The sequence below is a fragment of the Erithacus rubecula genome (assembly GCF_903797595.1).
Source record: "Erithacus rubecula genome assembly, chromosome: 16".
In the NCBI taxonomy this organism is placed as follows: domain Eukaryota; kingdom Metazoa; phylum Chordata; class Aves; order Passeriformes; family Muscicapidae; genus Erithacus; species Erithacus rubecula.
Genome location: NC_136668.1, coordinates 15,871,204 through 15,894,803, shown reverse-complemented (window position 1 = coordinate 15,894,803; position 23,600 = coordinate 15,871,204). Strand labels below are relative to the sequence as shown.

General features: G+C 48.9%; 1 protein-coding gene across 1 annotated transcript in view; it reads right to left on the bottom strand.

Annotated features, from left to right (window-relative positions):
* The window catches only part of NEURL1B (neuralized E3 ubiquitin protein ligase 1B), a 33,541-nt gene extending 25,455 nt beyond the window's left edge, over positions 1–8,086 (bottom strand). Inside the window, exon 1 of the mRNA XM_079319997.1 lies at positions 7,961–8,086. Coding sequence (XP_079176123.1) covers positions 7,961–7,991 — 31 coding nt within the window. The 5' untranslated portion in view covers positions 7,992–8,086. The remainder of the gene's footprint in view (positions 1–7,960) is intronic.
* Between the last annotated feature and the right edge of the window lie 15,514 nt (positions 8,087–23,600).

Sequence of the window (23,600 nt, the reverse complement as noted above, 5' to 3'; positions counted from 1 at the left end):
GTCAAGTTTAAGACCCCAAGAAAAGCAATTTTTCCCTCATTAGGAATTATGCTTTCAAGCTGAGGAGATAACTTTTGAACTGCACTCCATAAATTCCAGAAGACATGGAGCTGAGCAGAGCCAGTGTCCTGATGAGACCACAGGAGATAAGGGGCTCAGGAAAGCTGCAGCCACAGAGCCAGTTATCTCTGAGCACAGCAAGATAAACCTGAATGAAATTATTTCATTCGTGCTGCCAAATGGGATATTCTATCTTTTATCTTTGCCTTCTCCAGGCAGGACCTGGAGGATTTAATGTTTGAGTTATGGAGAAGGGCAAAAATCAAAATTCTTTATTTCCCTGGCATTTGGAAACCTGATGGAAAACTTTTTTGCTCAAGGAAATTTTTTTCTTGACTGAGTGTTTTCCCTGTGTTATCAAACACACACAACAAAAATCAGAGCTTTACTTTTATGAGTCTATTTATTTCTCCCACATAACCATTACTCATTATCCTATCAGGAGTGCAATCACAGGAAAATGGTTAAAATAGGAGAATTTCTAAAGTACAGAATTATCATTGTTATGTAAAAATCCACAGTAAAACCAGCAAACTTCAAAAATGAAACCTGTTACATGCAACCATCCAGCCAACAACCCTACAAACACAACTCCATCCATCTTTCTCCCCTCAAAGCATCAGCAGCTCTTAAAAAATCCTAAATGTGATTTCCCAGCTGCACTTGGAAAGCTTTGAAGTGCAGTTGGTTGGTTTTGTCTGTAAGGAATCTTCCTGTGCAATTGAAGCCAGAAATCATTTTTTATCTTCTGATTTGGTTTCCTTGCAGCAGAAGGGTGCAGAAAGGATAAAAAGACGTGGTTTTGCTGGAAAAGGGGAAGGATTGGGGTCAGATCCTTTTAGCAAGAGATTTCTGAGCTGCTCCATTGCCAGAGGTCTGAAAGAACCCAGGGAGAAAAAAAAACCAAAAAACTCCTGGGTGGAAAGCAAGCCCTGCTTACACAAAGCAAAAGAGATCTCCCTGGACACAGAGGGGAAAACAAATTAACAAGCAAGAAATCACTTTCTCCTCCCTCCCTCCCTCCTCCCCAAACCCCACTTTGACTGCTCAGACACCAGGAATTCCTGTTCCACACTCAGTAATTGAGACAACAGGGCATCCAGGTCTGAAGGGAAAAGCTGGCACAGGTAACTGAAATAAAGCTTTCATTGCCAGTGATTCATTCTTTTTATCATACACAGGGAAAACAAACACAGCCACCATCAAGATAGGGAGCAACACAGAGTAAACAGTGTCTCCTACCCATCAAAAAAAAAGTCCCAAAAAAGTCTTCCCCTAGGCACAGATCTTATCTAAGGGAGCCTTGGGAAGGGCCTGGCCCTGCCGATGCCTCTGGGGAAAAAGGTGGGATGGGGAGGATGTGGAGAAGTGGCAGAACCTCACTAAGGGCACCAAAAAAACACCAAAACAAACCAAAAAAACACCAAAAAAACACCAAAAAAACCACCAAAAAACCAGTGTTTGTCGCCTCCAGGACACAGCAGATCAGTGACACTGAGGACAAGGGTGGAGAAGCTGCCTGAATGAGAGGACAGAACAAAGTATGGAAATCCTCCTGCAGCAAAACTTCCTCCAGCTGCTGCAGAGAAACTCCCCCAGATGTGACACGGAGTCACTTCCCCACAGCTCCAGCTCCTTCCTCACCCCTTGGCAGCCGAGCACCCCTCTGCCCTCTGGATGCTCCGGAGAATTTGGGTGCCAGGGAACCCCAAATGTGGCCCAGGAGCTCCTGAGGAAGGTGCAGGTCGTGAGTCAGCCCTGTGGAGGGCACGGGACTGAAAATGCTAGAGAAGAGAAAGAAAAGAAAGAAGAGAAGAGAAGAGAAGATGAAGAGAAGAGAAGAGAAGAGAAGAGAAGAGAAGAGAAGAGAAGAGAAGAGAAGAGAAGAGAAGAGAAGAGAAGAGAAGAGAAGAGAAGAGAAGAGAAGAGAAGAGAAGAGAAGAGAAGAGAAGAGAAGAGACGAGAACAGACGAGAAGAGAAGAGAAGAGAAGAGAAAGAGGAAGAGAAGAGGAAAGTAGTGAAGAGAAGAGCAAGCGAAGAGAAGAAGGAGAAGAAGAAGAGAAGAGAAAGAGAAGAGAAGAGGAGAATGACCAGGAATTCACCACAACCCCTTCCCCGCAGAGACATCCAGGTGGGATCTGTTCCAGGGAATCTCAGCAGCCCTGGACTCTCTCCCTGCCTGGTTCTGCCCATTTTCTCGCTTCTTTCTCCCTCACGACCCCCACATCCATCACGGTGACGTGCACGCTCCACCTTAGGAGAGCCTGCTCCTAATTTAGCTGCCAAGATTAGGCTCTGTAAACAGTGGGATGCTGAGGAGGAGGAAAACGTTTCCTTTCAAGGCAAACCCTGTGTGCAGGACACCGACTGCCCCAAAAAGCAGCTCCACAACCGCGGCAGGACAGAGGTGCTGATTTGCATTCCTAATTGAAATTAGGATGTGATGTGCGAGGAGGATCCTCACTAGGACGGGCAGAGAAACCCGGCATGAGCCTGGCACTGACTCATCCTTCTGCTGTCAAATAAACACATCCAAACCCGGCTACCTGGAATTAAACGCCTCGAACATCCTTAAGCGCTTCCATAGGTTGTCAGATGACAACGTGCTGGGAAGCAGCGATTTCCTCTGCCTGCAGGGAGGGCTTTTCTTCCACAGACAGAGGGGTTTGCAGCAGGGTGAGGTGGTGGCACACGGGTCCTCCTGGCTGCAGCAATTATCCGAAGAAATGGAAAGAAAAAAATGGAAAGAAATGGAAAGAAACGGAAAGGAAATGGAAAGGAATGGAGAGAAATAGGAAGAAACAGGAAGAAATAGAAAGAAATAGGAAGAAATAGGAAGAACTAGGAAGAAATAGAAAGAAATAGGAAGATATAGAAAGAAATAGGAAGAAATAGGAAGAAATAGGAAGAAACAGGAAGAACTAGGAAGAAATGGAAAGAGATACAAAGAAATACAAAGAATTACAAAGAGATACAAAGAAATACAAAGAAATACAAAGAAATACAAAGAAATACAAAGAAATACAAAGAAATACAAAGAAATAAAAGGTGGGAAAGTGCTGTTTGCCTAGATCTCTGAGCAAAGCAATTCCCCCCTGGAGTATAAACAATAAAATTAAAAAAAAAAAAAATAAAGAGAGGGCACCTGCCCAGCACTAGGCAGTGCAGAGCAAAAGAAAGCTCTGGCTTCAATGACACACTTGGCACTGTGCTGAGTGTGTGACAGCCCGTGGGCCACGGGGCATGACACAGCTCCATTGAACACTGGCATCACTGGGAGGTGATGCCTGCCTGGATTGGAGCACAGTTTTGCCTCCAGCCTGGAGAGCTGAGGTGCCAAAGGCTGAATGAATCGTGCCAGTTGGCTGCAGCACAGTTTGGGGCATGTAGAGTGGCTAAAGAGAGTCCTGGGTACACAATCTAAATCCCAGAGAAGGCTGAGCAGCTTCACAGGTTTCCTTTTGAAGAGTGGAAAAGCAGAAGGCTGCGAATAAAGCAGTGAATTCATCTTTTTTTTTTTTTTTTTCAGTTCTATGACCTTCCTCCAGGAGATGCTTCATAATTAATTAACTCTTGTACCCCCATGTGAGCCAGGTTTTTCCTACCTTCCTTACATTCAAAGTAATCCTGTGATAAAACCACTTGCTCAAAAGTCACACAGGGAGTCAAAATCAGTATCAGACTCTCAGAACCTCAACTCACAGCCCAAAAGACGCAGAAAAACAGGAGAAATAGGGTTGGATTAACACCTGCAGTCAGTGTGATCAGCATTGAACCAAACCCAAACCAAAAACTGGTCTGAACAGGTGCCTTTTTTACTCAAACCAGAACAACCTGAAGTGGTATCTTGCAGTTTTCTTGAAGTCAAACTGGAGCCAAATCAAACAATTTACTGAACTCCTGACAATAACAAGAACTCCTCCCACAGTGCATCACCAGCAGCTGAAGGAGGAGGGGCCAGAAAACAAATCTAAACAGAAGTGCTCCTTGAAGTGAGATTTTAGCCCCTGAAAAAGGCAGGGAGATCTTTTCCCACTGCCTGGACTTTGCCCCTCATTTCTTAGAGCAGAACTGAATCGGTATTTTGAAAAGGAAGACAAAAAAATGTTGTTTTTTTAACCACAAGCTGTGAATTCCTGCCAGGACCCTCCAACCATCCCTGTTTTTCCTGGCAGATGGGAGCACAGGCCTGGTGAAGGTCTAAACTCGGGATTTCTGCCTTGGTGAAAGCGGGTTAATGATTAGAAACCTTTTCCTTGAGAATACAAAATAATTTCTTGCAACCAAGTCACTTCTGCCAGAACAAGCCCCATTCTCCCTCGTGTTTACCAGACACAAATGCCACTCATACTTGGTATTCCTCACAGTTGTGAGGAAGGCTGTGGGAGAAGCAGAGCAATCAGATCCCAGCCAGATTCTAAAAAGGGAATTTGGCTCCTTTGTTAAATACCAATGCCCCTATTTGGGTCAGGACCAACAACTGGATCCCAACTGGAAAGTTTTTGGGTGGTGAGTGCCTGCTGTGTCCCAGCAGCTGTCCAGCCTCACCCTGTCACCACGGGGACACTGCTGCTGTCCCAACTCCTCAGAAGGGTTTCCCTGCATCAGAGGAATTCTCTCCACTCCCAATCCTGCCCTGCTGAGGTCCTGGCATCTTCCTGCTGCTGTTTTTTAACCATTTTCTGAGCCTTGTGTGTGTCAACCAGCCTGGAGAAAGGAGCCCCATGGAGAAAGGGGTTCATCCATGACACCAGGATGGTTTGTGCCTGTCTCACCCTAATTCCAGAACGATTCCCTGCAGAATTTCATTCTGCATACTTGATACTCTCTAAGCACCTCCCCTTTCGTCCTATAAATAAATAATAGTTTTGCCTGGAGTGTGCTGGTCCTCTCAGGTAAGTAGAAAAGACCTGTTGCCTAATCAAGCACAGCAAATCTGCTATTGGCCATAGGAGTGTCAACAAGGCAAAGCCCAGGAAAGGAAAGCAAGGAGCCCGGCAGGCACAGAGCCGTAAATCCCACGGAGCCAGCAGCCTGCAGAGCCAGGAAAACACCAAGAAAACCAACAATGGTCACCCCGGGAAAGCAGCGACACCCAAGCGACAATCGCCAGCTGGAGATGCAGCCCGGAGCATCCCGGAGCCACATCCGCGTGTGTCGGGTGTCACTTGGCTGTCACCCAGATAAAAGCGCATCCAGCAGCACCTCGGGCCTGTTGTTAAGCGTATCTGACACATCCCTTCCAATTCTCCCTTCCAATGCCTCTCGTTAGCCGCAGCCTCGTTACTCATTTCGCTCGGAACCTCGCTGTTAATTTGACAAAGCCCCGGCCCATTGTGTGTAACCATCTTGGCAAACACGAGTTTCCCGAGCTCCCGGCACGGATTCCTCCGGCACCGAGAGCTCTTGTATCACCCCAGGAAATGTGGAGAGGAGCGGGCGAGGCCGGGCAAGGATTTAAAGATGCGACAAGAACGGTTTGTTCAAGCACATTTTGGGCAAAGTCAGGTCTGAAAATGAGTTGTCTTCAATAGGATTTCAAATTGAATTCTGCTGTTTGAGAAGAGCATTGAGGTTTCTATATAAAACCTGAATTGTTGCTTGTTTGGCTTTTCCAGCAGCCAGGTCCCTCCACATTTCCCTCTACGTTTGATTTCATTGAAAAGGCTTTTTCTGCCTTAAGCTATTTATGGTGAACTAAACGACCACAGTGATTCTGCAGTGAATCAATTTAACACAAGTAAGCAAATTTCAGTTTGGAGATGTTCTGTTCAGTTGTTTGGGTTTTATTGAGAAGTTTCTTCGGTCCATGGGATAAAGAGCAATTCCTCTGATTGTCAAAATGACAGTGAAAGTGCCTTAGTGCAGAAAAAGGTGCATTTTGGACCAAGAAAAGGAAAGTCTTAATTCTGACTGGTTATCTTGGAGTAATTCTAAACAGCCCTCACATTTATAAATCGGACTTCATCCAACCATTCAGTCTTCCGGAAAAACTTTCTAATTTTCAAAAGGACTGTTCCAAGAACAGCTCTAAACCTGCTTCCCTCCGCAGTGCCATTTGGATAATGAAAGACAAACAATCCATCCCAAATTCAATTTCATATGAAAAATTGCTGAACGGGCTCCAACCCGACAAAAGACGTTTATAAACTTCCAAATTGCAAACATCCAAAAGCTCCTCTGCAGCCACAGGTTAACAGCTCCTTGGGACCGTCATTACTCTTGTAAAAAGCGAGCTGAATTTGGGCAGAAGACGCGTTTGCAGCATCATCCAGCCCTCAGCAAAGTGTCCTGCATAGCTCAGCCTTGCGCAATTTGACAAATGTTTGCAAATGGACCATCCCCGGCAACCCTCCCAGACAGCCTCCACCTGGAGGGACACGCTGAGATTTTCTAGGCCACCAGAACAAATATTAGAGCTGGGAGGTCTCCATAAATCAAGCCTTCATTTTATTTTTTTTTTTTTTTCCTTCTTCCCCCCCATCAAACTTTTTCCTCTTTAGCAACTCCTTTTGAAAGCACCGCGAGGAGGGCCTGAATCACGGAGCTGCGGTGCAGCTGATGTCATCCCTTTTTTTAAATTCACGTGTGGAAGGCTGAGCATGTGGAGGCTGCTCAGGAGAGACTGTTCTAGCACCAGGCAGAAGGGCTGATACAACTCCCAGCCTTCTGGAACAGAGCTCTCAGCAAGATCCCACAGCCCAGCAGGTACAGATATTTTTTCTTCAGGAAGTTCCAGCCTGACCCAGGTAACCTCTGCTGACCCAAAGATATTTTTCCCTGGGTTTTTTTGTTTGGTTTTTTTTTTTTTTCCTCCCTGCAGTTTTTCTGCTGAAAAGCCAACCCACTAAATAAATTTTCTCCAAGGTCATGCACTCCTCACGATGCCTTTATTTGCCGGTTGGTGAAGTATTGAAAAAAATGAAAACTTCCTCACTGTGAGAGAGCTAATGTCCCAATTAAATGTAACAGAGAACGAGAGGAGATGCAACTAGAAATCTAATCACTGCTTCATAGCTAAACCACAAGCTTAGCAGCTTTCTTTTGTGCCCTGAAGGTCCCAGGCACCCTCTCTTCGCAAAGACAATATATGGCACATCCAAATGCAAATCTATTCCTCTTTTTATTTCTATATTCAGCTCCCTGGCTGATTACAGGCAGACGTGTATGTGTTCAATAGGTCCTCCTGCTTCTTTAAATAAGTTTAATAATACCCTTTTTATTTATGGGAGCCTGAAGTACAAAGGATGCAATGCAGGAACTCTGCAAGAGCAGAAAAGAGAAGAAAAGCGAAGTAGCTGAAGATACAGCCTGGCAAGGGCTCAGTAATTCAACACTGTTGATTCTATAGAGACCAACTGCTTTTATTATGCACAGAGCCTCCGAGGGGGGAGAAAACCCCACAGTTACGAACTTGCAAAGGAAAAGAATCTGTGCATCTCTCTGTAAGTGCAGAATTGGCTAAAAAGGCAGATTAAAAGCCAGGGCAGCCCGCCGAACATTTCAGACCTCACTGCATTTTCTCCCGGCGACTCCGAACAACCGAGGTCCCTCCCCGTTAAAAAAGTTGCATTAAAAAAAAAATAAACATAACGAGAGGGGGAAACGAACCAGAGAGCCCTTCCAAGGAGCCGGTGCGAGGGCTGGGATCAGCCCCGCTTCACCCGCGCCCCGCGCTCAGCATCCCCGACATGGACAAAATTCCTGAAACGCCCGGCTCCTGCGGGGATTCCTGACACGCTCGGCTTCTCCCGGGATTGCTGGCACGCTCGGCTTCTCCCGGGATTGCTGGCACGCTTCTCCCGGGATTGCTGGCACCCTGCTCCCGGGCAGCCTCGCCCGCAGCATCCCCCGGGCAGGACGCGCCCCCCGCCCGCAGCCCCGCGGCCCCGCCGGTACCTGCCAGCGTCTTGTGCACCGTGTTGCCCATCGCTCGCTCGCTCGGCGGCGCGGCGGAGCCCGGGGCCGCCCGGAGCTCGGCAGGGCCATGGACAGCGCCCGCCTCCCGCTGCCGCTCCGCGCCCGCCCCCGCCCCGCCCCGCCGAGCCCCGCCCGGCCTGCGCCGCGCTGCCCCCATCCCTGGCACTGCTCCTCTTCGGGTCCCTGTCCGGGATGTGCTGCCCTCATCCCTGTCCCGGTGCCTCTCCGGGATGTGCTGCCCTCATCCCTGATCCCTGTCCCTGATCCCTGATCCCTGATCCCTGTCCCTGTCCCTGTCCCTGTTCCTCTCCAGGATGTGCTGCTCTGCTCCCATCCCTGTCCCTGTTCCTGTCCGGGATGTGCTGCCCTCATCCCTGATCCCTGATCCCTGTACCTGTCCCTATCTCTGTTCCTCTTCGGGATTTGCTGCTCTGCTCCCATCCCTGTCCCTCTTCCTCTCCGAGATTTGCTGTTCTGCTCCCTGCCCCTCTCCATGATGTGCCGCTCTCATCCTCATCCCTGTCCCTGTTCCTGTCCGGGATGTGCCGCTCTGCTCCTCTCATCCTCATCCCTGTCCCTGTTCCTGTCCGGGATTTGCTGCCCTCATCCCTGTCTCTGTCCCTGTTCTTCTCCGAGATTTGCTGTTCTGCTCTCTGTCCCTGTCCCTGTCCGGGATGTGCCGCTCTGCCCCCATCCCTGTCCCTGTTCCTCTCCGGGATGTGCAGCTCCAAGGAGCATCCCCTGGCATTTGTCGGAGGAGCTGCCAGCCGGCAAACACGGGCCTGAATCCCCCAGAAAACCCCGACAGACCTTTTGCCTCTCCCTCTTAGGTGAAAAAAAAAAAAAAAAAAAAAAAAAATCCTCTTTGTCCCGTAGCACAGCCACACCTGTCCATGAACAACACCTTCCCGAAGGGCACCAGCTGCACTGGGAGCGCCGGAGCCGATAAACCTGCGCTCTCTGCCTCTCCGTGCCGTTTCCTTGCGGGTGACCTTGGATAAGCCACTTTGCATCTCGGTGACACGGCTTCCCCACCTGGGAACCGAGGGGATTAGCAGCAGTGTTGTGTCGGCAAAGGCGCGATTCGCTGCGAGCACGGCGGTGGCACGGTGACAAGGACACCTCAGCCCGCAGTCGACTGCTCAGCATCGGCAATATCGGCTCCACAATTTCCCTCCTTCGGATCTCAGACAGAAAAAACACGTTTAGAGTCCCGGTGGGGAAGAGCAAGGCTCCCTCCCTCCTCCTGGCCACACTTCTGCTGCCCCAGGGGTGACGATGCTGAGCAGGGAGGCTGCCGAGCCTTCCTCCCCTGAGGCAGCTCCCAGAGTTTAGAATTAGCGTCTAAGACTTGAGATTTGCGAACCCCAGAGCTACAAAATGTTCTGCAATCAACACCTTGGGCATGACACGGTGTTTGGGGGAAAAGCCACCGTGTGCCTTAGCAGGAGCCACGTCTCTTGGACTGTCACGTATCCTGGGACACAAAAGAAAAAGTGGGAAGAGGAGGAGAGCCAAAGAATAGTAGCTCAATAGCCTGAGAGAGATCAGCCTCTGATCTATTACAGAGGAGCTAAAATAACAAGCCTTTAATCCCTAGATCATGTTGAACAGGTCAAGTGTGGCTCGGGAGATGAGAGAGGACAGAAAAACCTAATTTCCAGCATTTTTTTCGCTATCATACGGATTTGTTAAAAATGGGATTATTGAGTGAGACACCAGCAGCTGTTCTTAAAAGCGCCTGCACCCATCTGCTGTCTCCTTAGGTTAGCACATGTCTCCCACTCCCTTCGGTGCAGGAGGGCAGCGGGAGCCCAGTGCTCCTCCCTGGGGACAAGGGGAGGGCAGCAATGTCACCGAGGGGAAAGTCCTTGTGTCACCAGACAGCGGAGAAAGGGAGGCTTGGCTAATCGCGGCTGCTTTCCCTCGGCAGGGAGTGGCAGTTGTTATTTTAGGGCTTAAATTCGCCTTCAAAAGGCGGCGGCGGCATCAGCAGCAGCCGGTTCTGCACAGCCGGGGGCTGCTCATGTGTGTGCCATGTGCGGGCTGGTGTCACCTCCCTGTCCCTGTCCCTGTCCCTGTCCCTGTCCCTCCTGCCACACTCCGGCCACACCAGCCCACAGACTGCCCGTCCCAAGGGAGTCCCAGCCCTTCCTCCTCCCCAAAACGAGGTAAAAATAGAAGACAATAAAATGGAAATGCACATCCTCGGGACACGGAGGCTGCCTGCAATCAACGCTCCTGGCATTGGTGAAATCGAGAGTTTGGTAAAATAACCTTCTCACAGTGCAAAACAACACTCCTGGGAAATGGTGCAGCGAGGAGGATTTTCACCCTACCCAGAAAGAGAGAGTAAAAGAGAGAGTAGAAGAGAGAGTAAAAGAGCCAGGACTGGACTCTGAGCAGAGACTGAACAGCGCTGCAAACTCAGCCTGGAGAAAAGCACAAACTGGCCCAATCAAGGCTCCACAGATGAAAGCTCATTAGCATTTTAAGATTCTTTCTGCTCCAGCAAGTTTTGATAACTCCTGATCAAAACACACTTCAGTAATTTTTTCTGTGTGCCTGGCACACGACTGCTCCTCTGAAGAAATCCCCTTCCCTCTCTGGGCAGGGGACAGCCTGACCTGCTGTCATTTGCTCTGCTACCTGCACTCCCATAAATATAAAATTGTAATCTCACCTAAGCTCCTTCCTAGCAATTTTTACCACTAGACCTCAAACAGTTTTGCAGACAAGGTGAGTGACATTATCCTTATTTCATAAAGGATGAAACCAAGCCACAAAACCCCAGATTTGTACAAGGTCACAGGCTGGCCATTGGCAAACTCAGGAGCAGAGCCACAAAATTGACTCCATCCTGCAGGACTGGGCACTTTTAGCTGCCCATATTTTAATTGCTTCTCCCTCTGCATTTTTTATTGTTCCCCATAACTTCATCTTAGAGGGAGCAGTGGAGTATGATCATGATAATATTATGCAAAGGAAAAAAATCTTTGGGAGGATTTCTGTATCCCACTGATGTCAGACAGCTGCTTCCCAGCTCACTGTGATCAGCTCTAAATCTCACTGTGCAGGGGTGTGTACCCAGGCCTTTCAAATATGGACCAAAAAAAAAAAAAAGGAAAAGAGAGACAAATTTCTTTCTGAATCAAAAATACAAAAATATGATGAATTCCACTTGAAGTTTGTCTCAGCCAGAGATCTGACACAAACCGTCCTGTAAGCACCCACACAGGCCAGGCCTTTAACAGAGGGAAATATTAGCAGTGATATAAACACATTTGTATAAATGTGATGTTCCCAGAGATGCAAAAAGCTTACAAGGAACAGCTAAATTTCCATTGATTGTTACCAGCTCCAAGAGTATCAAAATGGGCTGAATTGTCTTTGTAAATCCCTGGGGGCTCCAGTTTTGGGGGCTGAAAGCTGCTGGGAGCTGGGAGGTGTCACTGGGAGCAGCTGCCATCCGTGCCTCTAACAGATGGCAGCAAACAATGACAGCGAGATAAAACCCTGAGAAACCCGTGTGTGTGTGGGGCAGGGAGCCCTCCTGCCCTCCAGGGGAGCCTCCTCCCATCCCAGATCCCATATCCCATATCCCATATCCCATATCCCATATCCCATATCCCATATCCCATATCCCAGATCCCAGATCCCAGACCCCAGATCCCAGATCCCAGATCCCAGATCCCAGATTCCATATCCCATATCCCATATCCCAGATCCCATATCCCATATCCCAGATCCCAGATCCCAGATCCCAGATCCCAGATTCCATATCCCATACCCCATATCCCATATCCCATATCCCATATCCCATATCCCATATCCCATATCCCATATCCCATATCCCATATCCCATATCCCATATCCCATATCCCATATCCCATATCCCATATCCCATATCCCAGATTCCATATCCCATATCCCAGATCCCATATCCCAGATTCCATATCCCAGATCCCAGATCCCAAATCCCAGATCCCATACCCCATATCCCATATCCCAGATCCCAGATCCCATATCCCAGATCCCAGATTCCATATCCCAGATCCCAGATCCCATATCCCAAATCCCAGATCCCATACCCCATATCCCATATCCCATATCCCAGATCCCAGATCCCAGACCCCAGATCCCATATCCCATATCTCAGATCCCAGATCCCAGATCCCATATCCCAAATCCCAGATCCCATACCCCATATCCCATATCCCATATCCCAGATCCCAGATCCCATATCCCAGATCCCAGCCCAGTCTGGGATCACCTTCCCTGGCCAGCAGAGCCTTTCTCTCAGCTGCCTCCCAGCAAACACCAGTTCTGCTCCTCCACTCAAACTGGTTTTGTTCACAGCTCCACTGAAACCTGGGTGATCCCAGAGTGATCCCAGAGTGATCCCAGAGTGATCTGTCTTTCCCAAAAACCAGAGTGCTGCTCCACAGCCTGGGCACTGCCAGCTCTCACTCCTGTTTCACACCCTGCACCCACAGCTCTGCTTTTTTTTTTTTATCCTTTCTCTGTGACTAAATCTGAGGAGATGCTCAGAACATCCATTTCTCTTCCAGCTCCATCTGTCTGGAGCTCTGAGGCTGCCCAAACCATCACAGCTCACTCTGAAATCTCCCTTTCCCTCCCTGCTTAGCAGGAGCTCCCTGGGAATTCTCAGAGGCTGCAGATGGAAAATACCCTGGAAAAAAGATATGAGGTGACTGTCCCAGCCTAAAATGCCCTTCCAGGACATGTCCAGAGAGTGCAGTTCCTCTTGATGCACCTCAGTGACATTCAACATATTTTCTTCAACAGGTCTTATCCAGCATGAAATAATTCCTTCCTCCTGACACGAGTTCATTTCCGTGGCTGTGCTGGGTGGTTTGATGAGATTCCCCCTAAAAGCTCCTGCCAGCACTTTGTGCTTTCTTTCCTCCTCCTCCTCCTGGCTGAAGGGAGTGTCCAGGAGAGAGCAGATTTGCCTGATAAAAGCAAATGTAACTCGTCTCACAACTCCCCAGCCTCCGCATCTTGCCTATGGAAGGAGAGTACTAATAAGCCTCTCTCCTACTTGGAGATGAGTGGAAAAAACAGAAAAAAAAAATTAAAAAAAAAGCTGTTCCCTGAATTCCCATCACACACATTTAAAGAGTATTTGTTTAGGAGGGATGCATGCACAGAGCATCCTCCAGCTCCACACAGAGCCCTCCTCACCCACTGCTGAAAGCAATTCCTTCCCTCTCCTGCTCCCAGCACAGGATGCTCAGGGTCTCCACAGGTCACACTCACAAACTGGTTCTGACTTTTTTTTTCCCCTCTAAGAAATGAAGGGAAGCAGGAGCTTCCAGCACAACAGTAGGAAAATCTTGCAAAGAGTTTCTTGAACTGGCCTTGACTACGAAGCTGTTTCCTGATCCTTGCCCTCAGTGCCTGCTGCAGATTTGGCTTATTTACCCCAAACTGGGAGATTAAACCATGTTTTCTGGGATATAGGGCAGGGTGTTGCTGGGCCAGAGCTGGCCCACAGGATGTGATGCAGACAGGGAAGGGAAGCCTGCAGGGATGGATGGATTTTGTGGCCAAACTTCCAAAGGAGAGCCTGCCCTGGTGTGCCAGACATGCAGGGGATGAAGAAACCATCTCTGAGCTGAGGAACATGTGGGCAATTCCTGGCAGAAAGGGATTTTGCCACAGATTCCTCAGCTGCAGGAATTAAAGCCCAGGCAGAGAGAGGAAATGGTGAAACCACAGAGCAGCAAAACACAGCTCAGTGTCACTCACAGCAGCCACGTCCCAAATGGCTTTGGGAAGGATAATGACAGTCCCCAAAGAGCAGCAGAGGCTGCCAGGGTGGCAGTGAGGATGATGATGCAGGGAGGAGCAAGGAGAGCAGGGGCAGCAAGGGGGACACTTGGTGACAGCATCTTTTCCTGGGAAGAATGTAACCAGGCTAATTCCATTTATTCCTGTAACCAGTCTAGCTCCATTTATTCGTGTAACCAGTCTAATTCCATTTATTCACACTCTGGATAAACCAAAGTGCTTTCTCTCCACCTTGCCAGGGCTGTGGGGAGGAGAGGGGCTCCTGGCCAGGCTGGACCAGGGCAGCTCCATCCCTGCAGCCCAGAAGCTCCAGCCCTGCTGGGAGATGCTCCCTTGCCAGCCCCAGACAAGTGCCCTTTCCTCCTGTGGGGGTGGAGAGGGTGGGCTGGGCCCATGGAAGGAAGAATTTCCAATTTAGAAACAAACAGAGGCAGTTCCTATTATTGTTAGTGGAATGTCAGCTCTGGTCCCCAGCAGCACTGTCAACAAACAGGCTCACAAATGCTCCTTCAGCATCAGCCAAAATAACATCCATGAAAGCATCTATAACTCAGCATTCACTACACACAACAACAAGCTCTCCTTTTTCTTTTTAAATCCAGTCTTGTCCACGTAATTTTAACATAAAGGAACTGGCTGTGGGCTGTGTTACCAAATGAGTCATCATTTTATGTGGCAGTGTAATATGATTTAGAGAATTCTTGGCACACCAGTGTGGATTATGCATTATAATCTCTTAATTTGGACTCTCAGTGCTGTGTGCCAGTGCCTGGAGCAGGAGGGAATTGCAATCTGAGCTCTGCTCCTGCTCTGCTGTGTGACCTTCACAAATTTGGTGCCCTCCTCCTGCCCTCCTTCCTTCATCTGCAGAGCAGGAACACTCCTGTGTCTGCAGCAGGGTCAGCTAATGCTCACCCAGGAGCTTTTAAGAACATTGTGTAAAGGCAAATTATTATTTCAGTAAGGGCAGGAAAGCAGAAGGACTTTCCAGTGCAACTTGGCAAGGACTGGATCCAATTCTGGGTGCTGGATGTGAATCCCAAGTTAAGTGGGATCAGGATTTTCAGATGGTGAACAGGAATTCCTAACAGGAAACCTCGAAGTTTGCAAATTGGGACAGGAAAACAAGCAAAATTTCTGACAAATATTGATAAAATAAATAAACAAAACCCTTGGGGAAACTCCTCTCACACACCTTCCTTTGCACCATTCCCAAATCCATCCCTGAATCCCTGACATCTATTCCCACAGCCTGGGATTAGCAGGGAGCAGCATTCCCACAAGCAAGGAATGTGCATTTCATGAGACACAAACAGCACATGACAAATCTGGGGAGACTGAGAAATCCTCCCCAGAAGGAAGAAGAAAATTCTGCTGAAGAAATAAAAAAAAAAAATCAAAACCAACCAAACCAAACCCTACATTTTCTGGCAAGGGGGTTTCTCCTGAGCTCTGTGAAAAGCAGCCAAGGCAAATCTGTCAGAATTGGGAGAAAAGGCCTTTCCTGGGGCTGCCTAAAGCCCAGCTTTTCCCAGGACAGCAGGACAGCTCTCACAAGGGCAGACAGAGTGGTTTGACCTCTTTGGGGGCGCAGGTGACAAGTGACAAACACAAACACAGGAGCTCCTGTGCCCCCTGCTCCAGCCCTGCCACCTGTTACTGATTTCCCCAGGCAGGGCAATGACTGAAAGGCCACTTTTAAATGCAGCAGTTGATAATATTTTACATTTTAGCAGCTCATGGGAAAAGCAAATCAAGACAAATCCTGCATTTACTGCCTCTGTCACCTGCTAAAAATGGGACCAACTTCTTCAATCTCCACTTAGGTGTTATTCTCTTGGAATGAAGCATTAAGAGAGGGCACAGGGCTGTTGGATAGGCAGAAAACCATCAAGGAAAAAAACATCTTTGACTCCTTGCTTGACCTTCCTGAGCTTTTCATGCACAATAGAGTAAAAAGGAGCTGACCCTTGGTGACCTGGAGTTAATTTATAAGCGAGAAGCTCCGTGCCCAGGGGATGCCCATGCTCCTGTGGCAGCTACCCAGGCACAAAGCCACTGCCTGAGGGGCAAAACCATGGAAAACCTGATGGGAAAAACAAAAAAAACCCAGATTTTCATGGGTCAGGGGCAGAGCACAGCCCAGCAAAGCTCTGCTCAGCTGGACCTGCCATGCCAGAGCCACACAGGGATTGTCCCCAGAGTGTCACCTCTGGGGAAAGTGCACATGGGGTGTGCCAGGGACACAGAGCCACTGAGATATTTGTGTGGGACACCCATGGGATTTATGGAGAGAGCCCAAACAAGCACAGGGTGCTCAGGATGGGATGCTCAGGGTGTCCCTCAGCCTTGGCTGGGGGTTCACATTTGCTCCCACGGGCACTGGAGAGATTCCTGGGGGTCTCACAGCTTTTCTCTGGGGGTTTTCCTAGAAGAGATTCCCTCCTGGCACAGCCCCAGCTGACACAAAGCAGGTTTTGGCTGAGGGGTTGGGGTTTGTCCCTCCTCCAGAACCCCCCCAAATTCAAATTCACCCAAAATTTGGGCAAAATTCACCCAAATCTCAACCAAACCAGCCCAGACAGCAGAGCATCCCTGAGCAGAAGGGCAGCAAGTGTGGAGAGTGACACAGTGACACCTCACAGCAGTGATGCCACCAAACACCCCCAGAGCTCAAACCACAACCCACACATCACCTGGAACAAAAAACTGGGATAAAAGAGAACCCAAATGAGAGACTCACCAGACTCCCCTCAGCTGAGAGCCCATGGGAGCAGCAGGAGAGCTGCCACCCCTCTGTGGCTGCAGTGTCACTTCAGTGCCACCTCCCCTCTGCACAGATTGTCCCTCCAGGGCTGAGGACCAAACCCTGACCCAGTGAGAGACTCTGCTGCCTCCATCCCACCCTGAGGGAGTGACACAGAGCCCATCCTCAGCTCTGCTGATTTCCAGATTCATACACACACATGCCCATCTATTCATCCTTTCACAAACACTTCATGAAATGTGCCTTAAGCCTTTCTGAATCCAGCAATTCTCTGCTCAGACAATCAATTCCTGACTGAGACTCTGCAGGGAAAGACATCATGTTGCAGGAATGCTGCATATACTGTTTCCTTTGTTGAGAATAGTATCTTTGCCTTGGATATATTTTTTTTTTTTCCTCTTCTTAGCCATTTAATTTCATGAAACGGGGCCCAGTTCCAGCAGGCAAGAAGATTTTGCTTCTCTTTTCCTGAAAGGCTGAGAAACCAGATTTAAAAAATGTGCTCAGTGGGCGTTTGGTGGGACGAATTCTCTCCCAGAGTTTGGCATTTTTGAGTTAGAGCAAGAGCTACATTACATATGGTGCCTGGTTTTTCTTCTCTAGCAGGTAGCCTAGAGATTCGTTGGATTTTTTTGCCATTAAAAAAAAAAAATCAGAATAGTTGCTTTAATTAAAAAAAGAAAACAACCAAAACCAAAAAAACAAAACAAAACAAAAAAAAAAAAAACAAAAAACCCAAAAACAAAAACAAAAAAAAAAAAAACACCCCAAAAATAAATTTAAAAAATATAAACAACAAAACAAACAAACTACCATGCAGTCTGAGGTTTAGGTTAGATTTTTTGACCCAAAGGTTGGGTTCAGGAATTTGGAGAAGTGCTTGTGTGTAATAAAAAGCAAATTATCCCTTAACAGGCACCCGAGGGCAGGGTCTGGTCTCTGGGGTTCTCTGCAGCCCAGCACCAAAATCAGGGATTTTCCCACTCCAGGGCTCACCTATAATCATGGAAAAAATCAAAATCCTTTGGAGGGAGCAGGGTTCAGCTGTCAGAGGGGCTGTAAGGAGGAGCTCCCTGGGATGGCAGCAGTGTAACCAGGGATCCCAAACCAGAGTAACCAGTGACCCTAAACCAGTGTAACCAGGGATCCCAAACCAGAGTAGCCAGGGATCCTAAACCAGAGTAACCAGTGACCCTAAACCCGTGTAACCAGGGATCCCAAACCAGAGTAACCAGTGACCCTAAACCAGTGTAACCAGGGATCCCAAACCAGAGTTACCAGTGACCCTAAACCAGTGTAACCAGGGATCCCAAACCAGAGTAACCAGGGATCTGAAATCATTGTAACCAGGGATCCCAAACCAGAGTAACCAGTGACCCTAAACCAGTGTAACCAGGGATCCCAAACCAGAGTAGCCAGGGATCCTAAACCAGAGTAACCAGTGACCCTAAACCCGTGTAACCAGGGATCCCAAACCAGAGTAACCAGTGACCCTAAACCAGTGTAACCAGGGATCCCAAACCAGAGTTACCAGTGACCCTAAACCAGTGTAACCAGGGATCCCAAACCAGAGTAACCAGGGATCTGAAATCATTGTAACCAGGGATCCCAAACCAGAGTAACCAGGGATCCTAAACCAGTGTAACCAGGGATCCCAAACCAGAGTTACCAGGGATCCCAAACCAGTGTAACCAGGGATCCCAAACCAGAGTTACCAGGGACCTTAAATCAGTGTAACCAGGGATCTGATATCACTGTAACCAGTGATGTTAAACCAGTGTAACCAGTGACCCTAAACCAGTGTACCCAGTGACCATAAATTAGTGTAACCAGGGACCCTAAATCAGTGTAACCAGTGACCCTAAACCAGTGTAACCAGTGATCTTAAACCACTGTAACTAGTGACCCTAAACCAGTGTAACCAGTGACGTTAAACCACTGTAACCAGTGACCCTAAACCAGTGTAACCAGTGACATTAAGCCAGTGTAACCAGGATCCTAAACCAGTGTAACCAGTGACCCTAAACCAGTGTAACCAGGACCCTAAACCAGTGTAACCAGTGACATTAAACCAGTGTAACCAGTGACATTAAACCAGTGTAACCAGGATCCTAAACCAGTGTAACCAGTGACATTAAACCAGTGTAACCAGGATCCTAAACCAGTGTAACCAGTGACCCTAAGCCAGTGTAACCAGGACCCTAAACCAGTGTAACCAGTGACCCTAAGCCAGTGTAACAGGATCCTGAAGCACTGCAGGGCTGGAGTGGAGCCCTGAGTGACCCCAGGCTGGTGGGATCTGAGCAAGGCCACCCCAGGGATGAGGCAGAAGGGACAAAAGTCCCAAGGAATGACACTGCTGTCCCTGTGCACCCTCATCAGCAAAATAAAACAATTGCTACATGTGCCACATCTGCACAATTGTCTCCAAATTAAACATACATCCACCTTCTATAAATATCAGTAATTCTATAAAGCATCAGTAATTCTTCAACTCTGCTGGGATTTCTTCTTTAGCTGCCAATTTTAGAATCTTCCCAAGAGATGCTGGCTTGAACCTTCTATCTCAGCTATTAAATAAAGACAGGATATTTTTATTAAAAAAAACTCAAAGCACCCCCTTGAGACTCAACAGTTCAGACTGGAGATAACAACCCTTGAGTCACACAACGTGGTTTTAAGGAGACTCCAATAAATCATGGAATGGCTTGGGCTGGAAGGAACCTTAAAGATCATTTTTGTTCCAACCCTGCTGTCAAGGGCAGGGAAATCTCTGCAGTTATAAAATCTTCCTACACCTGAATTGGTTATTTTTCTTTTTTTTTTTTGTTTTTTTTTTTGTTTTGTTTTTTTTTTGTTTTTTTCCCTAATACAAGGTTGAGGTCTGAATCTCGATGCTTTTTCTCTGTGATTTGGAGGGGGGTAGAGGATTTGTCTCCTCCTTTGGAGAGGCAGCTGAGAACCAGCAACTCCAGCAGCTCAGTGGGTTTGGGGATGGTTACAGAGCCACAGAAATCTGAGCTGTTCAGTAGAGGGGAAATGCTGAATTCCTTACACCCCCAGGCTGGGTTTGGGCTCAAAGACCTCTCAGATGATGAGGATGTTACAAAACTTAAATCCTTCCTTCTGAAACTGAAATTTTCTTTTTGAAAATCATCCCACCCCTTTCTACCCTGAAGGAAAGCCCCCATCCTTGCAGAGCACCTTATCACTGAAGTGTTTTATTCCAATAAAAAAGAGGAAGCAGCATCTTTTATAGCTCATTGCAAAGGAGGAGACACCTCACAATTCTTGTGATACCTCTTGGCATTAAGGACAATTTGCAAGACATCACCTCCACTGCCTGGCAAGGGCTGAGCCTGCTGCCTTCCCTCTGCTCTTGGCTTCCACCAGCCCATCCATCACCTGCCTTTTTATCCGGCAATCAGCAGGAAATTCTGCATCAGAGCAGCCATGGGCACCACGGGGTGTCATTTCTAGCATCCCACAGCAAACATTTTTCCTGCTGCCAGCAGGTGTTTCAATCCTTCATCTGGATTTTTATGAACAGTGCTGCTGGGTGTCTCCTTCCAGCTGCTCCCACCACGTGTGTCAGCTGAAAAAACCCCAAACTAACCCACCTAGAGCAGCTTTCTGGGGCACCTGCAGGGGTTTGGTGGCACAGGAGATGGCAGGAGGGTGGCACCAAGCCCAGCTGCTCAGTCAAAAAGTCCTCAGAGCACAGCACAAAAAGAAACCTCAAGGAAAAAGCCTCTAAGTGGTGCAGAGTGGCACAGAGGTGGCACAGAGTGGCACAGAGTGGCACAGAGTGGCACAGAATGGCACAGAGTGGCACAGAGTGGCACAGAATGGTGCAGAGTGGCTCAGAAGTGGCACAGAGGTGGCACAGAGTGGCACAGAAGGGGCACAGAGTGGCACAGAGTGGCACAGAGTGGTGCAGAGTGGCACAGAGTGGCACAGAGTGTTGCAGAGTGGCACAGAAGGGGCACAGAGTGGCACAGAGGTGGCACAGAGTGGCACAGAGTGGTGCAGAGTGGCACAGAGTGGCTCAGAAGGGGCACAGAGTGGCACAGAAGGGGCACAGAGTGGTGCAGAGTGGCACAGAGGTGGCACAGAGGTGGCACAGAGTGGCACAGAATGGCACAGAGTGGCACAGAGGTGGCACAGAAGGGGCACAGAGTGGCACAGAGGTGGCACAGAGTGGCACAGAGTGGCACAGAGGTGGCACAGAAGGGGCACATAGTGGCACAGAGATGGCACAGAATGGCACAGAATGGGCACAGAGGTGGCACAGAAGGGGCACAGAGGTGGCACAGAAGGGGCACAGAATGGCACAGAAGTGGCACAGAGGTGGCACAGAAGGGGCACAGAGTGGCACAGAATGGCACAGAGTGGCACAGAGTGGTGCAGAGTGGCACAGAATGGCACAGAGTGGCACAGAAGGGGCAGAGAGGTGGCACAGAAGGGGCACAGAATGGCACAGAAGTGGCACAGAGGTGGCACAGAATGGCACAGAGTGGCACAGAGTGGTGCAGAGTGGCGCAGAGTGGCACAGAATGGCACAAAGTGGCACAGAGTGGTGCAGAGTGGCACAGAATGGCACAAAGTGGCACAGAAGGGGCACAGAGGTGGCTGCAGCCCACTGAAGGCACTGGGAAAATCTCCTGCTGCTCCAGAAGAAATTTAGGTTAAAACCATCAGCCTTCCCCAGGCAGAGGAGCCCCTGGCACAGGTGAGACTGGCACAGGTGAGCCCCTGGCACAGGTGAGACCCTGGCACAGGTGGGACCCTGGCACAGGTGAGCCCCTGGCACAGGTGGGACCCTGGCACAGATAATCAGGTTTGCTGTTTTACCCCAGAGCAGCTCCCAGGGTGTGAGGGGACCCCACCTTAGGAAAGAAGAGCACTGAGTGACAGCAGCACCACTTGACATGGCACAAATCCCCTCACACTCACCATCCTCACCCAGCCTGGGAGATGTTTGTTCCTAAAATCAGTGGGATTTATTCCCTTATATTTATTCCTTTATCAGTGGGATTTATTCCCTTATATTTATTCCCTTATCAGTGGGGTTTGCCCTGCAGCATCTCTGTGTTTCTGGGCCACACACAGTCCTGCTCAGCCTGGAGCTGCAGCTCTCTCCTGGTCCTGGGAAGGTCTCAGGGTTGAACTCTGTCTGGAAAGGGCTCTGGGCTCCCAGCAAACTTCACATCAGCCTCCAAAACCTCTCCATTTCTGAGCTGGGTCAGCAGCCACACTCCACAAACCAAAGGTCAGACCACACAGTGCATCCAGAACATTCCCATCACAGCAGCCTGGGGTGGTGCTTCAGGGTCTGCAGCCTTTTAAAGTCCCCAAAATTACAGATACAGAGTGCTGAGTCCTTCACTGAAACAAGCAACATTTACAAGAAAAAGGGGAAAACAGGACATGGGTTTACTTTCTTTCTTTTTTTTTTTTTTTTTTTGCTGTAAACGTTCCAGATCTGGCCAAGGCAAGTATCCCTCAGGGCTTATCAGAGCAGCCACCACAAAGCAGAACAAAGGAAACACCAATCATTTCCAGTAAATCAGAAAAATGACAAGCTTTAACCTTCAGGAGAGAGCAGATTCCTGCAAAGGGTTTGGCTGCTCTGTCTTTGAGCTTCCTTTTCCCCAGCCCCAGTTTCCTAGCATGAGATTCCTCAAACAATAGAGACTGGCATCAAAAGAAAGGGAGGGGGAAATTGAAAAGAACCCTCCTTTTACAAATGGGCTTAAAATGGACATGAACATGCTGCTTGTCCAGAAGTCTCTGGGAATTCTGCCCAAGCTGGGATGTGCTGGTTTAAAAACCAGTCTCACCTAAATCGAGAGGAGGAAATGAAGCACCCAAACCCACCTGGCACTGGCAGAAAAGACAACAGAGGAGATCCCTTGGGAGCTGCAGGTGTTAAATACAGCTGGGTAACTCTCAGCTTGCTGCAAATCTCAACTCCAGAGTCTCTTTTCATGGAGGAAACTTTTTAAACCCTCACAAGTCAAATCCTTCCTGTTTTAACCACACATTTTTTTCCCTCACCTAGGAAGAGCAGAGGTGTCTCAAACCTTCTTGGTGGGGAGTGAGGAATCACCAGGGAGCCACAGGATTAATTGGAAAAGCCCTGCAAGACCAAACTGTGCCTGATCCCTGATCCTGATCAGGTTGGAAGAAACCTCCAAGACCATAAAGTTCAACCCACACCCTAACACCTCAACTAAACCAGGGCACCAAGTGCCACATCCAGTATTTTTTCAAAAACAATCATCTACCCAGGCAAAGCATTTCAATATTTCATTATTCTGCCTGTAAAAATCTTCCTCCTAATATCCAGCCTGTCTCTCCCCTGGCCAGTGCACTGTCCCCAGCCAGGGCTCTGGGTGCCACCCCATGTCCTTTACCTCTGTTTTCCTCTTGTCCAAACTCAGACCCTGCTGTTTTATCCTTTTAACCCCCCTGGGCAGTTAATCACAGCACAGGTTTGTTCTGGGGAGCCACTGGGGAAAGCTCCACAGCCAAGCAGAGCTGAGAAAGGGCAAGAGCTGCTCCCAGGAATGTGCCCCGACCTGAACAGCAATGGGGTGTGCACAGGGCTCTGCTCAGAGCTGTGCTGGAGCCAGAACTGGGGCAGCAGGGACAGCACAGACACTGCTGGCAGCTCTTTGGGCTGTTCTGGGTCACTCAGAGCCCCCTGAGCTCTGGGGACCCTGCCTGGGACTGGGCATCTCCCCCCCCAGAACCCTTCCAACCCCTCTGATTGCAGCAAACTGCATCTCCTGGGATCTCCCCATTCCCATAAAACCTCATTCAGCAGAGGGAAGAACTGGTTTGCTGCAGGGAAAACTGAGAAAAGCTGCAAGAAAAGTCATCAGCAGAACAGCTCAGCCAGAAATGCTGCTGCTGAGCTGGATTGGTGCCAGGACACCAAGAGCTGCCCTGAGAGGCTCTGGCTGTGCCCTGACAGCAGCCAGGAGTGTCCCTGGGAGAATCTGAGGGCACTGATGTTCCCTTGAAAAA